Genomic DNA, 17455 nt, shown 5'->3' with positions numbered 1-17455 from the left:
GCTGTACTTTGTAAAACAGTTGAATGACAGTTGAATCATTTACATATTGTGATAGCCTAAATAAATAGTCATTTCCAAGAATTATAAGCAAATATAAAAGAAAAAATAATGTAAGGTGCTAGATTAATTACTCAGTTATAAATCATTCGAGGAGCTTAATTATGTTTGTGCATTAACAATAAAACCTTGAGTGCTGTGTTGGTGTATGTGTGACAAATGGTTATCATCCCCCTTCATGTAGAGATTGCTTCTGCTTCCCTCCACAGACACACAACCACGTATCTTTAGATCCCAAAGAGATTGTCCCTGTTCTTCCTGATATAGAATTTAAATTTAAAAATTCATTCAGAAAATAAACAAAAGATACAATTTACTTGTGTTTTGATTTTTTTTAGTGATTATTTTTGCTAAATTTGTTGATACTGGAAGCTATGTAAGTATGCTGACCTTTAGTAACCAAGATATTTTATAGACAAAAGAAATAGTTGTAAAAAAATATGATATTATGTATACTTCTACACACATAACATGTGCCTTTTTACCCATTCCAGTTTCATTAACATAGTAAAAACTTGTTTATAATGTAATACCAAGCTTTCATATCTCCATGTGAAAGTAGTACTTCAATAGAATGTTTTGGGAAAAAAATCTACAGTTGTTGTCTTGTTCACAGGAAGGGAGGCAATAATAAGCTAATAAAGATCTATCATCGAGATGGTAAATATGGCTTTTCTGATCCTCTGACATTTAATTCTGTGGTGGAGCTCATTAGCCACTATCATCATGAATCTCTTGCTCAGTACAATCCCAAACTTGATGTGAAGCTGATGTACCCAGTGTCCAGATATCAACAGGTATGATTACACAATTTTTTTTTGGCTGTGCTGTGCAGCATGCAAGATCTTAGTTCCCCCACCAGGGATCGAACCCGTGCCCCCTTCAGTGGAAGTGTGAAGTCTTAACCACTGGACCGCCAGGGAAGTCCCATGATTACACAAGCTCTTGATAGCTAATTGGCAAGTCATTATTTAACAACATCATTTGATTCTAACTTACCAGGCTTATCAGTTAGAAAAAAGAAGAAATTTAGACGTTTAAAATTTCCTACTTAAGATTTAAGATATTTTTAGAACTTATTTTGTGGCTACTACTCCTTAATAGCTTGTTGTATGTGTTTATTAACTTTATATAAAAATACTTCTGTTTATGTTTCCTATTCTTTATTTCTTTTGTTTACCTGTATAGGATCAGTTGGTAAAAGAAGATAACATTGATGCAGTAGGTAAAAAACTGCAAGAGTATCACTCTCAGTATCAGGAAAAGAGTAAAGAGTATGACAGGCTATATGAAGAATATACCAGAACATCCCAGGTTAGTATATTTTTGTTGTTTAGGCCAATAAGTATGCAATAAGTATTATAGTTATATCGGATTTTCTATAATTTTATAATTTTCTGTAATTCACCTGACAATCTTTAGCTGTCTTAATATCTTTTTTTAATTTAAAAAGTTTTTAAATTTATTTTTTATTGATGTATAGTTGATTTACATATATAAATTCTTATATATATTTATATATAAAAATTATTTTTCAGATTCTTTTCCATTATAGGTTATTACAAGATATTGAATATAGTTCCCTGTGCTATACAGTAGGACCTTGTTGTTTAAGCTGTCTTAATATCTTTTTGTTTTTAATTGAAGTATCCTTGATTTACAATGTTGTGTTAGTTTCTGGTGTATAGCAAAGTGATTCAGTTATACATATGTATACATATTCTTTTTCATATTAATATCTTTTAATATCAAATAAACTGGTTTGAATAATACCAACTTATTATTGAATAAGTTTTCAATAGGGTATAAACACTGTGCTCCTATACATCTTTATTCCTCCCCCTTTATATTGTTACTACCACTGATTACATTTTTATACATTGCCAATTAGCATAGATTTATAATTATTGTTTTATGCATTTGTCCTTTAAATCATATAGGCTTTTATATTTACTTATCCAGTTACCTTTACCAGTATTCTTTATTTCTTCATTTAGCTTTTTTTTTTTTTTAATATTTATTTGGCTGCACCAGGTCTTAGTTGCGGTACGCGGGATCTTCGTTGCCCCATGTGGGATCTTAGTTGCAGCACATGGGATCTAGTTCCCTGACCAGGGATCAAACCCGGGCTCCCTGCACTGGGAACTCGGAGTCTTAGCCACTGGACCATCAGGGAAGTCCCTCTTCATGTAGCTTTGAGTTACTGTCTAGTGTCCTTTCATTTCACCCTGAAGGAGTCTCTTGAGCATTTCTTGTAGGGCAAGTCTAGTGGTAACAAACTCCTTCAACTTTTGTTTATCTGGGCATATCTTAATTCTCCTCCTTCATTCTTGAAGGACAGTACTGCTGGTTATAGAATTTTTGGTTGATGTTTTTTTTTTTTTCTCTCAGGGCTTTAAATATGCCTACCCACTGCCTTCTGGCCTCTATGTTTCAGATGAGAAATCAGCTATTAATTTTATTGGGGGTCATTTGTATATGACAGGTTGCTTCTCTCTTGCTGCTTTCAAAATTCTCTCTTTGTGTTTTGACAATTTGACTATAATGTGAAATACTTGTTTTTTTTATATCTTTGTCTATAGTTTATAATTGTTAACTGTGAAGGGTATTCCAGTATTACTGTGCTTCATGGTACCTTGTTTTGACCCTAGAATTAATGTTCTTGATTTCTCAGCCCCAAAGCCCTTGATCTTATTTCTAAGCTAGTGTCTGTGGTGGGCAGTGTAAAGGTAGAGACTGCACCAGGAACCTCAGGACTGGAGGAGTTTATTAGGGAATATTGGCCTGTGAGGATTATAGGTTAGGTATGAGATATAGTGCTGATTGGGGAAAGGTGTGGGATTACAGTGGCCAGAATTGCCATAATGGTCCATTTTTCTATGTGAGATGTTTGATTTCATTTTATTTTCAGGTTTTCTTTTATTAGTTAATTAGTTATTCAGAATGATTTTAATAACTTTTTTTCCCTTTTCTGATACTTGTGTCTGTGGTGTGCCTGTGTGTGTATGCTTTTTTTTACACTGCAAATTTCAACTTTTCTGTATTCCTTTACCTCTTCTAGGTGCATTATCTGTGATGAGGCTAGTGTTTGAGTTAGAATGGGGAAAAAGTTACTGAGGAATCAACATATGTGGTCAACATTAGGGGATGGTGAAATTATCATACATATAATAGAAGGTTCTACAGCTATTAGAATAGTTTTCAGAAATTATTTTAAAACTTCTTGATTTTTAAAAAGTGGAAAAGTTATGTAAATATATATGTTAAAATATATATGTTAAATTCAATATAAATGTTGCTGAATTCTATGAATTATATCACACAACATAAAAGTCCCCATTCCCCAGAGGCAACTGCTGTTATTAAGTACTTCTTAGGAATTCCTGATGACCTGAGAAATGCTAATGATGTAGTTTCAGGTAAAGGAGACAGCATTTAGAATTGTGTGTACATGATTTCAGCTGTGGGTGTACCTACTCACCTGAAGGGAGAAGACTTTATAAAAATATTCTGGGATGTTTTGGGGATAGAATTAGAGAGATTTGGGGAAAATACAGTTAAAATAGAAAGAAGGAAATAATAAAAAAATAATATGCATGTATTATTCTATAACAAAAATGACATTTCTTCTTTTTAAAACAAAATGAACACTACCAAACGTAAAATAGATAGCTAGTGGGAAGCAGCCGCATAGCACAGGGAGATCAGCTCGGTGCTTTGTGACCACCTAGAGGGGTGAGATAGGGAGGGTGGGAGGGAGGGAGATGCAAGAGGGAAGAGATATGGGGACATATGTATATGTATAACTGATTCACTTTGTTATAAAGCAGAAACTAACACACCATTGTAAAGCAATTATACTCCAATAAAGATGTTAAAAAAACCAAAAAAAATGAAATGAAATTATTCTATAACCATCAAAAAGAATAAGGCAGTCTACTGATTTTGAGTGGTTTCTAAGACATATTAAGTAAAAAAAAAAAGAAGTGAGGTACAGAAAAATATATGTGGTAGAGAGAAGCCCGTGCGCTGCAACGGAAGATCCCACGTGCTGCAATGAAGATTCCGCTGGCAACTAAGACCCGATGCAGCCAAATAAATAAATAAATAAATAAATAATTTTAAAAAAGAAAAATATATGTGGTATACTGTCATTTATGGTTAAAAAAAGAATTTGGAAGGTGTTATATATTTATATGTACTCAGAATATCTCTGGTCAAAAACTGACATACTCTCTGGGGAAGGTAATTAAGGCAGTGAGGGTGCAGGAGTAGGGAACTTAATCTTTACTATTCTTTTGTATTGTTTGATTTATTTTTTTTCTCTGTGCATGTATTACCTTTTTAAAAAATATAAAATGAACTGAATTGGAATTTAGGAGATTTATTTTCTAATCCTGGTTATGTTAAAAACTAGTGATGTCCCATGAGAGACATCACTTGTCCATGCTTCAAGTTCCCATCTATAAGATGCAGATACTGGCAACTACAGCTATATTTGAGTGTGAATGTGTGTTTGTGAGAGAGAGAGAGAGAGAGAGAGAGAGAGAGAGAGAATCAGGTATAAAAGGTTAGCACAACCATCCAAAAACATTTATTGAATACCTAGTCTAGGTATGAAACTGTATTTGACTCTAGAAATACAGAGGGAGAGATGAGGCCCTATTTTGTAAAAGTGCAAAGTGCTCTGACAATATTTGTTAAATATAATGTGCATTAGTCAAAATAGCATACTTTAATCCCTTTCCTCTGCATCAAATAAAACTATGATGGGTTACTATAATTGTGTGTGTATATTTATTTAAAGGGCAACGTATAACACTATGTTTAATCTCACAAAAACATTGAGTAAAAGATTCAAAAGAATATATATATAATATGAGTGTATTCTGTAAGGTACAAAACCAAGCAAATGTTAACTTTTTAATTTTGGCTGTGAGCATAAAGTGGTAAAACCATAAAGAATAACAAGGAAATGATCATCATAAAGGGCAGGATAATGTTATCACCAAGGCAGGGAAGGTAGAGTGGGAAAAGGCAGGGAGTTGTGATCCAGAAAGCATACACAGGGAGTTTCTGGGGTGCTGGTAGTGGATGTTCATTTTATAATAACTTGTTAAGCTGTGTATTTTTTATGTACTTTACTGTTATGTTATATCTCATGCTAAAAAATGATAAACATTAAAAGCCCATGGCTGTATGCAAAAACAATGTGAATATTTCTATAGATCAGAGGTGGAAGAGAAACCCACAATAAATAATCATAAATGGAACTTTTGGATCTGGAAATAAGCAGAGACAGCTGAGAGCTTGACCTCCCTGGTAGTTCCTTCTCAGTCTTCTTTGCTGATTTCTCCTCTTTGACCATTGTTCTGTTCTCCTTTCTGGATAGTCATTCACTCTCTGGTGTGATCTCAAAGAGTCTCATGGCCTTTACATACCACCTATATGTCAGTAACTCCCAAAATTCTATCTCTGGTTCTTCTGACTTCTTTTAACTCTAGACTTATATATTCAACTGCCTATTCAACAGCCCCACTTGGATGTTTAAGTAGATATCTCAAGCTTAACATATCCAAAATTGAACTCTGATATTCCACGTCAAGGCTGTTCTACCCTTTGCTTTCCCCATCTCAGTTGAGAATTATAATATTCTTCTTACTCAGGTCAAACGCCCTGAAGTCTCTTTCTTTTACATGTTGCGTCCAGTCCATCAGGCATTCCTGTTGACTTTACCTTTAGAATATACCCAGAATCCTACTCCTTCTCACCACATCCATTGCTAATACCTTGATCTAAGCCACTGTCAGTCATTTATCACAGAAACCTCCGAACTGGTCTTCTTGCCCTTATCTATACTCCCCTTGTCCTGGTCAGTTCTCAACATAGCAGCTAGGTGATACTTGTAAAACATAGGTAAGATCATAGCACTCCTTTGTTTGAGACCCACCTCTGGTTCCACGTTTTACATAGAGTGAAAGCCAGAGTTCTCTCTACAATGCCAGTATGATCTGTGTCCCTCTTTCTCTCTGACCTCATTTCTTATAACTCTCTTCCCCACTATACTCCAGCCACACTAGCCTCCTTGTGGCTCCGCGAATATACTAGACCTGCTGCCTATCTTTGAGTCTTTGCACCAGCCATTTCCTTGCCTGAAACACTTTCCCCTGAGATAGGCACCTGGCCAACCACCTCACCTCCTTCAAGGCTTTGCTCAAATGTTGTCATCTCAGCGAGGCTCACTTGACAACTTTATTTGAAATTCCAGCTCACATTTCACTTCTCCTTTCCTACTCTACTTTTCTTTTTCCGTAATACTTCTTACCTTCTAAAAAACTATGTAATTTATTTACTTGTTCTATTATTTATTGTCTGTATAACCCCCTAAACTATAAGTTCCAGGAGGGCAGAAATCTTTAAGTTTGTTTACTTACATATCCCAAATGCTTCAAATAATGCCTGGCGTATAGTTAGTGTTCAATTATTTGTTGAATGAATTTATGCAAGATAATGAACCAAAGCACTACACCCTTGTCAAGGGTGTGAAGTCAGACTCATGGTATGGACTGGAATCTTGGGGAGGGCTAACCCTCCTGTGAATGGAGGCAAGAAAAAATGGCCACTATTGCATATGGCTTTGGTTTGTGTAGAGCTGCATTTCTGCTTTCTTGTCATGACTGGAGAAAGCAGAGAAAGCTCCACGTGCTGCACACATGCCCAGTAACATGGGGGCTTTAACAGCAGAATACGAGTTCTGGGCAGCTAAGAGACTGGGTTCTGGAATTGGAATCCCTAGTTGGGGAGCTGGGGATGGGGGTGGATGGAAGCAACCAAAAAAGCCACGAGGTCAAAGCTAGAAGAGGGCTAATTCCTCCGTGTGAGAATTGACAGCAACACCTGAGATGGGGCTGAGCGGAGAAGAGCCTTGGAGGCTTAATGCTTTGGGAGGTAGAGGAAGAGAGGGCGGGATCCAAAGGGATCCAGTGATTAGCAGTTTAGGAGATGTGCTGGGACAATGAGTGTTAAAGGGAGATTAAAGAATTGACCTCTGTTTGTGTCAGTGTTTCTAAGTGTTACAGACCTTCCCTGTTTTTTCTATGAAATCTTAGATACAATCTAGATTGCTTTAATGTAATCGAATTCTTCCCAGTGAATGGGAAGAGATGGTGTATCCTGAATCAGAGTTGGCACAGGGTGAGAATAGGCTGTATGTGGGGATATTTGGCATCCGGATTACATATAATTAGGAGGCAAAGTGATAGGATTTAGCGATGGTTTGGGATTAGAGACAGGAATTCAGCAATGAGATCATTGGTGACCTTGGAAAGAGCAGTCTCTGTGGAATGGTGAGTACAGAAGCCAGAATAGGGCGAGTTGCAGTATGAATGAGAGATGAGGAAAGAGAGAGAACCCATATAAACAACTTTTTTAAGAAGCTTAACTGTGACTGGAAGAGAAATCAAGGTTAAGGAACTTTTTTTTTTCAAAGTGGTGTTACTAGAACTTGTGTGTATGCCGATGAGAAGGAACCTTAAACTGGGGGAGTGAATGCTGTAAGAGGGGCTAGTTGATGTGATGAGATGAAGTGCCTGAGAAAGGAAAAGGAGGTGAGACCCAGAGCACATGTAGGTAAAAGAGAAGAGAAGGAGAGCAGGTATAAATAAAGGTAGGGTTACAGCTTCGGCGGTAGGTGTAATGGCGTTGTTTGCGGGGGAGCTGCTGCTTTGGCAGCAGCACCAAATACTTTTTCCTTTGCTGCCCTACCTACCAACACACACAACAGTGTCAGTAAAGTCAAATTTTTGGTGTTTCCTTTGAAGATACAGGGCCAGAACTTTTAATAGGTAATTTCTAACCTTGCAAGGGAGCCACGACTATAATTTGAGAGTTGCAGAATTTGAGAGTTGCAGAATTTATAGCTAGATATTTAGATATGGGCATTACAATAAGTTTACAGTACTACTTGAGATAATGTATGATATAACCTCAGCTGTATGAAACATCACAAGGTTCTAGTGTCCCATATCTGCTAATCCCCTTATGTTCCAGCCCTACCGAGCAATTGCTGATCCCTAACATCCACTATTATTTCATGTATATGTCATGCCATGCCTTCTATGTGCAATGCTGAATTTTCTTCTCAGTTAAGACCTAGCTCAAACGTTGCCTCGTCCATGAAGTCTCTGTAAAGCAGTAAGTAACTTTATTGCCCCACTTTATTGCCTCTATCATGACATGAAACAAAACCTTATAAAAGTTCAGGAATCTATTTTGCCTGTATATTCTGAATCCTGGAGGGCAGGCCCCATGTTTTATGAATCTCTTTAACACCAGGTGGTACTTTCTAAACAGTGGATTCTCAATAATCATTTGTTGAAATTAATCATTGCTACATAGTTGAATTATCCCATAAGCACCAAAACTTTTAAAATTGTAAACATTCAGGATTGCAATCTTTCTAGATCTTTACACATATTTCTTGATTTTCTAAAGTAAATTGAACAAAATTTAACCCTCTTTGAAGATTTTAGGAGAATCATGATTCAGAAGCTAAAGTGTACAAATATATTCAGAGCTCATTGGAATGCGGAGGACCACTTACCCTATGTGGTGAACAATGTGAACGGCTTAGCCTCCTGGGCTTCTGTTAGCCTCCTGGGCTTCTGTTTTGTGGAGTTTTTAGTTTTTCATATTATTCTGCATCTCGTTTTAGCAGCTATTCTTCCCCTTTGCATTTTCTGCTTCTAATTAGATTAATCTACTAATGAATCTGTTTAGAAAACGCCATGCTTTAGAAATGAAAGTAAGTATAAGTAGACTCTATAGGGCTCTTCTGGAAATAAGGCTTTGCATGTTGGTGCATGAACTCCTCTGCTCTGTCTCTTCACTCGTTCAGCACCTTTTGGGGGTCAGCACTACATTAGTTACAAAGGCAGAACTTTATCCTTGTCTTCAAGATGTTCAGGGTTAATCTCTCTTAGCAACTCAGAGGGCTTTCTGTGTTTCTCAGCTATATTTCAGGTAATAGTTATTTTTCTTTTATTTTAGGGTTTGAATGATGTATTTTATATACAAGTAATACGGGTAGAAGGGTTTGTTTTGGTCCCCTTAATTTGATATTATATGGTATCGTAACAAGAATTGTAAGATTTGTTTTAAGCCTAAGGTCACAAAAAATACAAAGATAATGAAGTGTGTGTGTTTTCTTTTTTTACAGGAAATACAGATGAAGAGGACTGCAATTGAAGCTTTTAATGAAACAATTAAAATATTTGAAGAGCAGTGTCATACACAAGAACAACATAGCAAAGAATATATTGAGCGATTTCGGAAAGAGGGGAATGAAAAGGAAATTGAACGGTAAATCTACCTAATACCTCCAAGTGCATCAGTGACCCGAGACATCTTTTCTTCTCCAATAATCTCTGACATGTCTGCTTTTACGCCCTCAAACTTGACAGTCCTGCCATATGGAATTACTTGCTGTTCCCACTAATGGCACCAAGCTGAACCTTGTCTCTTCTGTGTTCTTTCTCCGTCCTCCAAAATTGTTGACCCCGGCTCATCCTTTAGGACTTGGTTTAGATACAACTTACTGGAAAATTTTCCCTGACTCCCTAGACTGGTTTAGGGGCTTTTTATCCCCACCCCTACAGCATCTATCCTGATCCCTAGTGTAACATTTACTGAAAGTCACACTCACTGAATTTTGAGCTTGTTGAGAGTAAGGGTGGTGGCTTATTTTCCCTGATAGCTCCAGCAGGTTTTATGGTGCCTGAGAGTACATAGTGGTGCCCATGGAATATTTGTTGAACTGAAAACCAACGGCAGCAGTCTGACAATTAGTTGAAGGCAGAGCAAGACCATTGGCAGGAAGACCAGCCTGCATGTTGCAGGTGACTGATTGCGTCTTTGTGGTCATCAGGTTAAAAGACGGTGAAGGCCTGAACCAGAGCAATGGCACGAAAGGAGGGGTAGTTAATAGAAATGCTGAGGACTTGGTGCCTGACCAGATCTGGCAGGTGTGGGAGAAGCCAAAGATAATTCCTAGATTTCTGATATTAGTGACTAAGGGATGTGTAATTCACCAAAACGGGAAGTACATCAGGGGAGTTCAGGGTTGGAACCAATGAGTTTTGAAGTTCCTGTGAAAACCCAAATGGAGTTGTCTGAGAGGCAGGCAGCTGGTTATCTGGATTTGGAACTCACAGTACAGAAGGCATTTGGGAGGCCAAAGTGTTGTAGGTGATGGTAACTGCTAAGGATGAGATTACACAGAGAGTGAGAAGCATGAGTATTGGACCTGGCAACTAAAAGAGTATTGGGAACCTTTATCAAAGCAAATTTAGTGGAGTATTAGAAAATGAGCCAAATAACATGGGGCTGAGGAGTGAAAAAGTGGATCATAAAGAAAAATGAATCACATGCAAGGGAAAAGCAAAATTATTTCTCATATTAGCACCAAAGTGTTAGTGAACTTCTGTGTGCCTAAGAATAGTATTAAGTGCTGTGAGGCAGTATAGCTTAATGAATAAAACTGTGGGCTTAAATGCTATATTAACCATTTACTAGCTGTGTGACCTTGAGTGAGTTACTTAACTCTCTGAGCCTGTTTCTTCCTCCATAAAACTGTGGATAAAACCTTGTTGAAATGCTATGAGGACTAAGTGATACACACACACACATTTATGGTAGAGAAAGGTAGGGGTGTGTGTGTGTGTGTGTGTGTGTGTGTGTGTGTGTGTGTGTGTATCTTGACATATGGTATCAGTAAGTGACAGTTATTACTAATAATGAAGAAATAGAAAAGAACTTGTAGTTTAGTTGCAAAGGGAGTTAAAGTATCATGATGATGTTTTAATAGTAATATAAAACTACATATTATTGAGTGACAAATGAGTAATGTGGACAGTTGTTGCCTTAGGATTCAGAGCACAGCAAAACTTTGTGTGCTGGAAAAGCTTAGGGCCGTCATCTACTGAGTGCTTACCAAGATGTCCCAGGCACAGTTTAGTCCTTTTACATGTATTACCACAATTAATTCACATAGTACCCCAGCTTTACTTGTTCAGTCATGGCTGGATCCAGGGCCCAAACAAGATCATCAGGATTCCCCTCATGCTGTGTCTTTTGGCTCAGTTTTTCTCTGTGTTGGCTTCATCCTCAGGCAGGCTTTCCCTACGAGGTAGCAATATTAGCTGCTGGGAGTCCTAGAATCACATGTTCACAACTTAGTCCCAGTGGAAAGAGAGAATCTCTGTTTACAATATTTCTAGTAAGAGTCCTAGATTTGACTCTCATTGGGTCAGTTTGGGTATTATTCCCATTTCTGAACAAGTCATTGTGGCCTGAGGCAGGGATAGGATGGAATGGAACACTCTTTTTTTTCTTTTTTAATTAATTAATTAATTTATTTTTGGCTGCGTTGGGTCTTCGTTGCTGCGCATGGGCTTTCTCTAGTTTGGGTGAGCAGGGTCTACTCTTCATTGTGGTGTGTGGGCTTCTCATTGCCGTGGCTTCTCTTGTTGAGCACAGGCTCTAGGGCGTGCAGGCTTCAGTAGTTGTGGCATGCAGGATTCCATAGTTGTGGCACACAGGCTTAGTTGCTCCAGGGCATGTGGGATCTTCCTGGACCAGGGCTCAAACCCATGTCCTCTGCATTGGCGGGCGGATTCTTAATCACTGCGCCGCCAGGAATGGAACACTCTTATTGGCCAGGCTGGGTGGTATGGATGTTCACCTGTGAATCTGAGATGGGGGCAGGGAACATGAGGGTGCTGTTCCCAGAAGAGTAGGAATGGGTATGTGCCAGGCAAAAACAGCAGATGTCCACCACACTTCAGGTGTTAGGGCTGTGTTCATACTGTGGAAAGCTCCTGCTTGGTTCGTGTTTTAGCCTTAATATGTCAAATATTTTCACAGAATTATGATGAACTATGACAAATTAAAATCACGTCTGGGTGAGATTCATGATAGCAAAATGCGTCTAGAGCAGGATTTGAAGAAACAAGCTTTGGACAACCGGGAAATAGATAAAAAAATGAACAGTATCAAACCTGACCTGATCCAGCTGCGCAAGATCCGAGATCAGCACCTTGTGTGAGTATTCTGGGACTATGTGGGAGGGATCCACCACCACCTGATTCCTACTGTGCTAGAGACCTTAGAGGTAGAAGAGATTTGTCATTGAGAACTGGCCAGTGAGATTGTAAGAATTTAGGAAAGCAGTCCTGTTAGTAGTCGCGGTATCAGAGTCTACCTGAAGTCAAGCGTGTGGGGCCAGTCAGAAGGTAAGACTGTAATCCATACAAATGAGCAAAATGGTTGAGTTTTAAAGGTACAGATTCCTTAATGTGTGCCTAAAACACAAAACCCAGAATCTTCGGCTACATAGAAGAACCACAGAAACAGAAATTACCCCTCAAAGGCAAGGGCACTAATAGTGGGGGCCTACAAAGAAGTATACAGAATAGTCCGTTAAAGGGTTTTTATATTTAAGAAATAAGATTCTATATTTAAGTAATAGAAATATTACTGTTGATAGCAGGTATGAAAAATGGCACACCTGAGGAGTGATGGAAAACTGTGATTTAGCTAGATATAGGGATATTATCTAAATATAGATTGAAAGATATATTATCAGAACAAGATGTGTGGATTAAGAGTTTTAGGCCAGATGACTGCTTCATAGAAGGAGAAAATCCATGAGAAAGGAAAATATATTAGGTTTAGTTCTAGGTAATAATAGACTGTTATGTAATATGTTTATGGGTGACTTTCATGCATGTAACACACTCAGTTCAAACTCTTGGCAGGAGGAGACAGAGTAAAGACCTCTGAGGGTTTCTTTGTGTCAGAAAGAGGGAGGGGATAAAATACAAGCTTAGAGGTTGGAACATTGGCTGTTGAGTTTCAGTAGAGGAAAATTTAAGGTGATTGTTTTGGGAGCAAACAATTATAACTACATTATACTGAGTAATTTTTAGTAGCACTCCTCTCTAGAGATCTTTCATTTTGCTACTGTGGCCAAAAAAAGTCAACGAAGTACACATAGCATACAGAAGAGCTTTGGAAGCAAGGCAGGGAGGTGCCCTTGTGTAAAAGCAGGATGTGTCTGCTCTTGGAATGCTTATATGGTTTGGGTCATATAATGAAGCTGAAGAAAGGCCCAAGAAGGCTGTGCCATGGACCAAAGGAATGAATGGAAGCACTTCTTTGCCCTGGAAAGTGATGAGATATGAAGAAACCTACCATTCCTAGGTGCATGACTAAGGGTGGCAAACTAGACCTTGAAAGTTCCTTTAACAAGTTATGTAAGCTAAATATAAGAGAATTTAGCTCTATATTTAGAATTTATCATGAATGATAAGCCATGACCTGCTTGTATCCTGCTAGGATATTTAGGGAGACACACAAAACCATTGCCTCTTTTGGAAGTGTTGCTTCCACTGTCCCATAGTCCATGCTTTGATGTTTCTAACAAAGACAATACTAGGATTGGTAGGCTTGATCTGCTCTAATGCTGAAATTGTACAGTCAGTCCTGAAAGAGACTGGTTGTATTGCTGCGTGATACTGAATATGATCTCTCTTTGGTCCTGTGTTGAAGTTGGAATAGGTTGGAATTCTGCAGCACCCAACGAGAGACTGTCATTAGTTTATCAGGTCCCTTTTGCATGTGGACATTTCCCTGACTTCCCACTGTATAGCCCATAAGGATTTTTTGAGATTTTCTGCTGAGATTCCAATGTACTGTTTCTAGAATATTCTTGAATGCCTAAATGCAGAATTTCATTTCTTAAATATAGAATAAAATATTTCTTAAATATAAAATCCTTTATTTATTTTTACTTTATTTTTAGTTTTTGGCCATGCCATGTGGCTTGCGGGATCTTAGTTCTCCAGTCAGGCCCCACGGCAGTGAGAGCGCAAGTCCTAACCACAGGACCGCCAGGGAATTCCCTAAAAGCCTCTAAAATTCCTTTTCAAAAAAAGGAGTTCATTTGCAATTCTTTTTCATCAGGAGCTAGTTTTCATGATTACCATTTACTTTTCTTGGTATTCATAAACCTGAATGCAAAATAAAGAATAATTTGCCATAACACAACTTAGTCTTCCTGACTAATAAACTATGACTTATTGCCACCCTAAAGTAGGCTCTGTGTAGTGTGTGTCAGTCCATCCACAGCTACGCCCAAAGTAACATTATTATCAGTGATTGGATCATCATTAGCAGCTGATCATATTTTATTTGATCATATTTTAAAAAGCTGGGATAAGTACCTGATCAGATAGATGATAAAATATCAGGCTCCAGAAAGATCTCAGGAGACTGAAACTGTGATCCAAATTGAATATCATAGAACTTAATTTGAATAAATGTCATCTTACACATAGCTCCAAAAAGTCAACTTCCTGAAAGTAAAATTGGAGAGGCAAGATGGGGCAGCTGTGTGTATGAGGAATTCTGAAGGATATTATTACTGTGTCAGTAATTGTTCGGTAAAGGTACACATTGTGACTACAAAAGTTAGTTTAATCTTACATTAAAATGTATCCTAAATAAGCCATTAAAAGTCCCATTCTCTTATGCTGGGTAAACACTCCTTGAGTACAGGAAGCCATCTCTTTATCTGAGGATAATAGGTCCTGGAAAAAAAAGTCCACTTAAAGTTAATCCATTTCAAAAAAACCACCGCTAATCCATTTCAAAGGGTGTGCTGGAATTTTCCATTTGCCCTCTCAGTTTCTACTCTTCATCTTTCTCTACCCTGCTCTGTGCCTAAGAAAACGGATCTATTTGCCCTCTGGCTTCTAATTAGTTTTGGCCATTTGGAGGCACTGGCAGGAGATGAGAGGGCAGGAGGAGAGTGAAGTAAGAATATTTATTTTCTGGCTTCCTCTCTGTGTGATCACAGTGAGTTGGCTGTGTCCTCATTCTCTACCAAAGGTGGCACTCTCCATACGATACTCTCTGGGTTCAAGTCACTGCTGTCTCCAACTGATTCTTCAGTTCTAGGAGAGGTTATGTCTTCCCACTACTGCTAGCCCCAGGGAGTTTCTCTAAAACATCTCAAGACCTTTGTAAATAGTAAACTCTCCTCAACTACCAGTTTGACTGTGCCTTCTGCTTCTAGCCAAGGCCCTAACTGATACAAATTAGGCGAAATGTCATAGTATGAAATGTCATAGTACACAGTAAACAAAATGATAGTTTGATGAGGGATTTTATGTTGAAGATAAAATTGAACATAAAGAAAATAAGTTCATCCTATGTGAACTGAATTTATGTTGTAACTTCAACTTCATATCTTTTTTAGAATAAACAAAGAAAAAAACCTCACAGTTAGTGACAGAATGAGAATTGGATGTCAGGTCTTTGATGCTTTGTTCAGGTTTTCCCCCTAGAATGTACTGTTTTATATGTGGCATTACTCAATAACAGTAAGTTAAATATGAATTAACATGCTAAATTTACTTGAGCTTTTTAAAAATCATTTTTAGAAGCTAGTCAGTTCCTGGCATTGTTATTAGATGTTTAAGGAGTCAGAACTATATAGTAGTATTTGAAATGGACTTTTGGGAGATTAGAAAAGTTGCCTGTGTCAGAAGGCAGAGACCATCATAGATGGAGCATGAACCAAAATATTCTTCTCTTTCGCCTGGATTTTCCTGGGTGTCTTAACTTCCTTGTGGCAGAAAGGGAAGCTCAGTTTACAGAGGTTGGTGGTTTACAAGAAAATGGGGACTCAAGAGAAAATGTGGTGTAGTTTGTTCATTTTAAGCCTTTTACCCAGTGTGCTTGTCTCTTTATTTAATAAAGGAAAGATCAGTTCTTCAAGGATAGAAAACTTTGGATGTTAAGAGTGCTTAGAGGAGGGTATCTGGATATTTTGCTAAGAGAAGTGATAGTGTAGGATGGGGTTTGTTACTAAATAAATTCTATCAAGATCATATGTTAGTTGTTTTCCAGTTTCACTAAGCATACAAAATGAAATCCAGGTTAACTGAAGAACATGTCTCATTGAGAAAGGCTGTGTAATCTGTCTTAAAATAACTTTAAAATTAGGTGCGATGCCAAGTTATCTAGTGTACTTGGGGTCAGAGGGAGATACAAGATGACCTTGGAGTTGACCCTGAAGACTTTGTTAAAAGTGGCCCACCTACAGATATTTACTGACTATTTATTGAATATCTACCATGTGCTGGCACTGTTTTCAGCATTTGGAATAGCCATGAGCAGGACAGATCCCTTTCTTTAAAGCAGCTTACATTTTAGCTGGGGAGACAAACATAACCAAGTGAAAATAATGAATTTCAGGGAGTTTCCTGGTGGTCCAGTGGTTAGGACTCAGCGCTTTCACTACTGTGGCCCGGGTTCAATCCCTGGTTGGGGACTAAGATCCCACAAGCCGCGCAGCGTGGCCAAAAAAAAAAAACCCATTAAAAAAATGAATTGCAGGCAAGTACTATGAAGATGATAAAATAAAGAAAAGTGTAGAGTGACTGGTGGACTGCCTTAGTTGGGACAATTTAGGGTAGTCTTCCCTGAGATGTTTATGATGACACCTGAATGATCAGGGGCCTGGTTGGAGGATGGTGATGAATGAAAGAGTTTTTATACTCCACTGAAGTTTCAGGCCATCGTCCATCTCAGCGGAAAGAGATGAAATGGTTTATTTCATTTTACATCCAAAATGTTGGTATATTTTGAAATACTGTGATTTACCTGGTGATGAAGTAGATTTGTATTAATTACTCAGATTGCCACCCGGAATTTCTTGTGGCTTGCTTAGGTGCAAAAATAGACCTTGAAATTCTGTTTTAGAATTTAACTCAAGTTAGTAGTAAGCCAGTGAGGGATTGCATACTCTGGTTTAGTGGAGATTGCAAATGTGACACCATGCTCACCTAACTAATGATTTCAGAAACAAGTGTCCCATTGTGTTTGAGTGCAAGTATATGTGTGCTTGTGGTTATATAACCTTCTAGAAAAGGAAAGTGAAAAGTGAGAGAAGTGCCTAATTTCAAGTAGCTTTCCGTGTTTCTGCCTTTTTGCAAAAAGTTGAAGGAAAAGTAATGGAGAAACAAGTTTAGGGAAATCTCTGGCCATTCTTAGTGGGACTGAGGAAAATAAGTTCCTGGACCCTGGAAGTTTGTCCAGGCAGAGTTTGCATAGACACTGACACTGGTGTCTTCCCTCTGGCAGGTGGCTCAATCACAAAGGAGTAAGACAGAAGCGCCTAAATGCCTGGCTGGGAATCAAGAATGAGGATGCTGCTGAGTAAGTTCTCTCTGTACCTTTCTGTCAGAGGGCTTTGTTTCCAGGATAAGACATGGGACTTCTTAATACATCCTGAGTGCTGGTTCTCTTTGTTACTTGAGGACATTTGAATCAA

At 38.1% G+C, this 17455-nt stretch overlaps 1 protein-coding gene across 1 annotated transcript in view; it reads left to right on the top strand.

Moving 5' to 3' along the window:
* The window catches only part of LOC307183287 (phosphatidylinositol 3-kinase regulatory subunit gamma), an 85267-nt gene that overhangs the window by 57207 nt on the left and 10605 nt on the right, over nucleotides 1-17455 (top strand). Inside the window, exons 4-8 of the mRNA XM_079915616.1 lie at nucleotides 674-854; nucleotides 1246-1371; nucleotides 9275-9417; nucleotides 11980-12156; nucleotides 17266-17340. Of these exons, the coding sequence (XP_079771742.1) occupies nucleotides 674-854; nucleotides 1246-1371; nucleotides 9275-9417; nucleotides 11980-12156; nucleotides 17266-17340 (702 nt within the window). The remainder of the gene's footprint in view (nucleotides 1-673; nucleotides 855-1245; nucleotides 1372-9274; nucleotides 9418-11979; nucleotides 12157-17265; nucleotides 17341-17455) is intronic.

The sequence above is a fragment of the Stenella coeruleoalba genome (assembly GCF_951394435.1).
Source record: "Stenella coeruleoalba genome assembly, chromosome: 1".
NCBI classification, from domain to species: domain Eukaryota; kingdom Metazoa; phylum Chordata; class Mammalia; order Artiodactyla; family Delphinidae; genus Stenella; species Stenella coeruleoalba.
The sequence above is the reverse complement of the archived record's forward strand: the minus strand, read 5'-3'. Positions and strand labels throughout refer to the sequence as shown.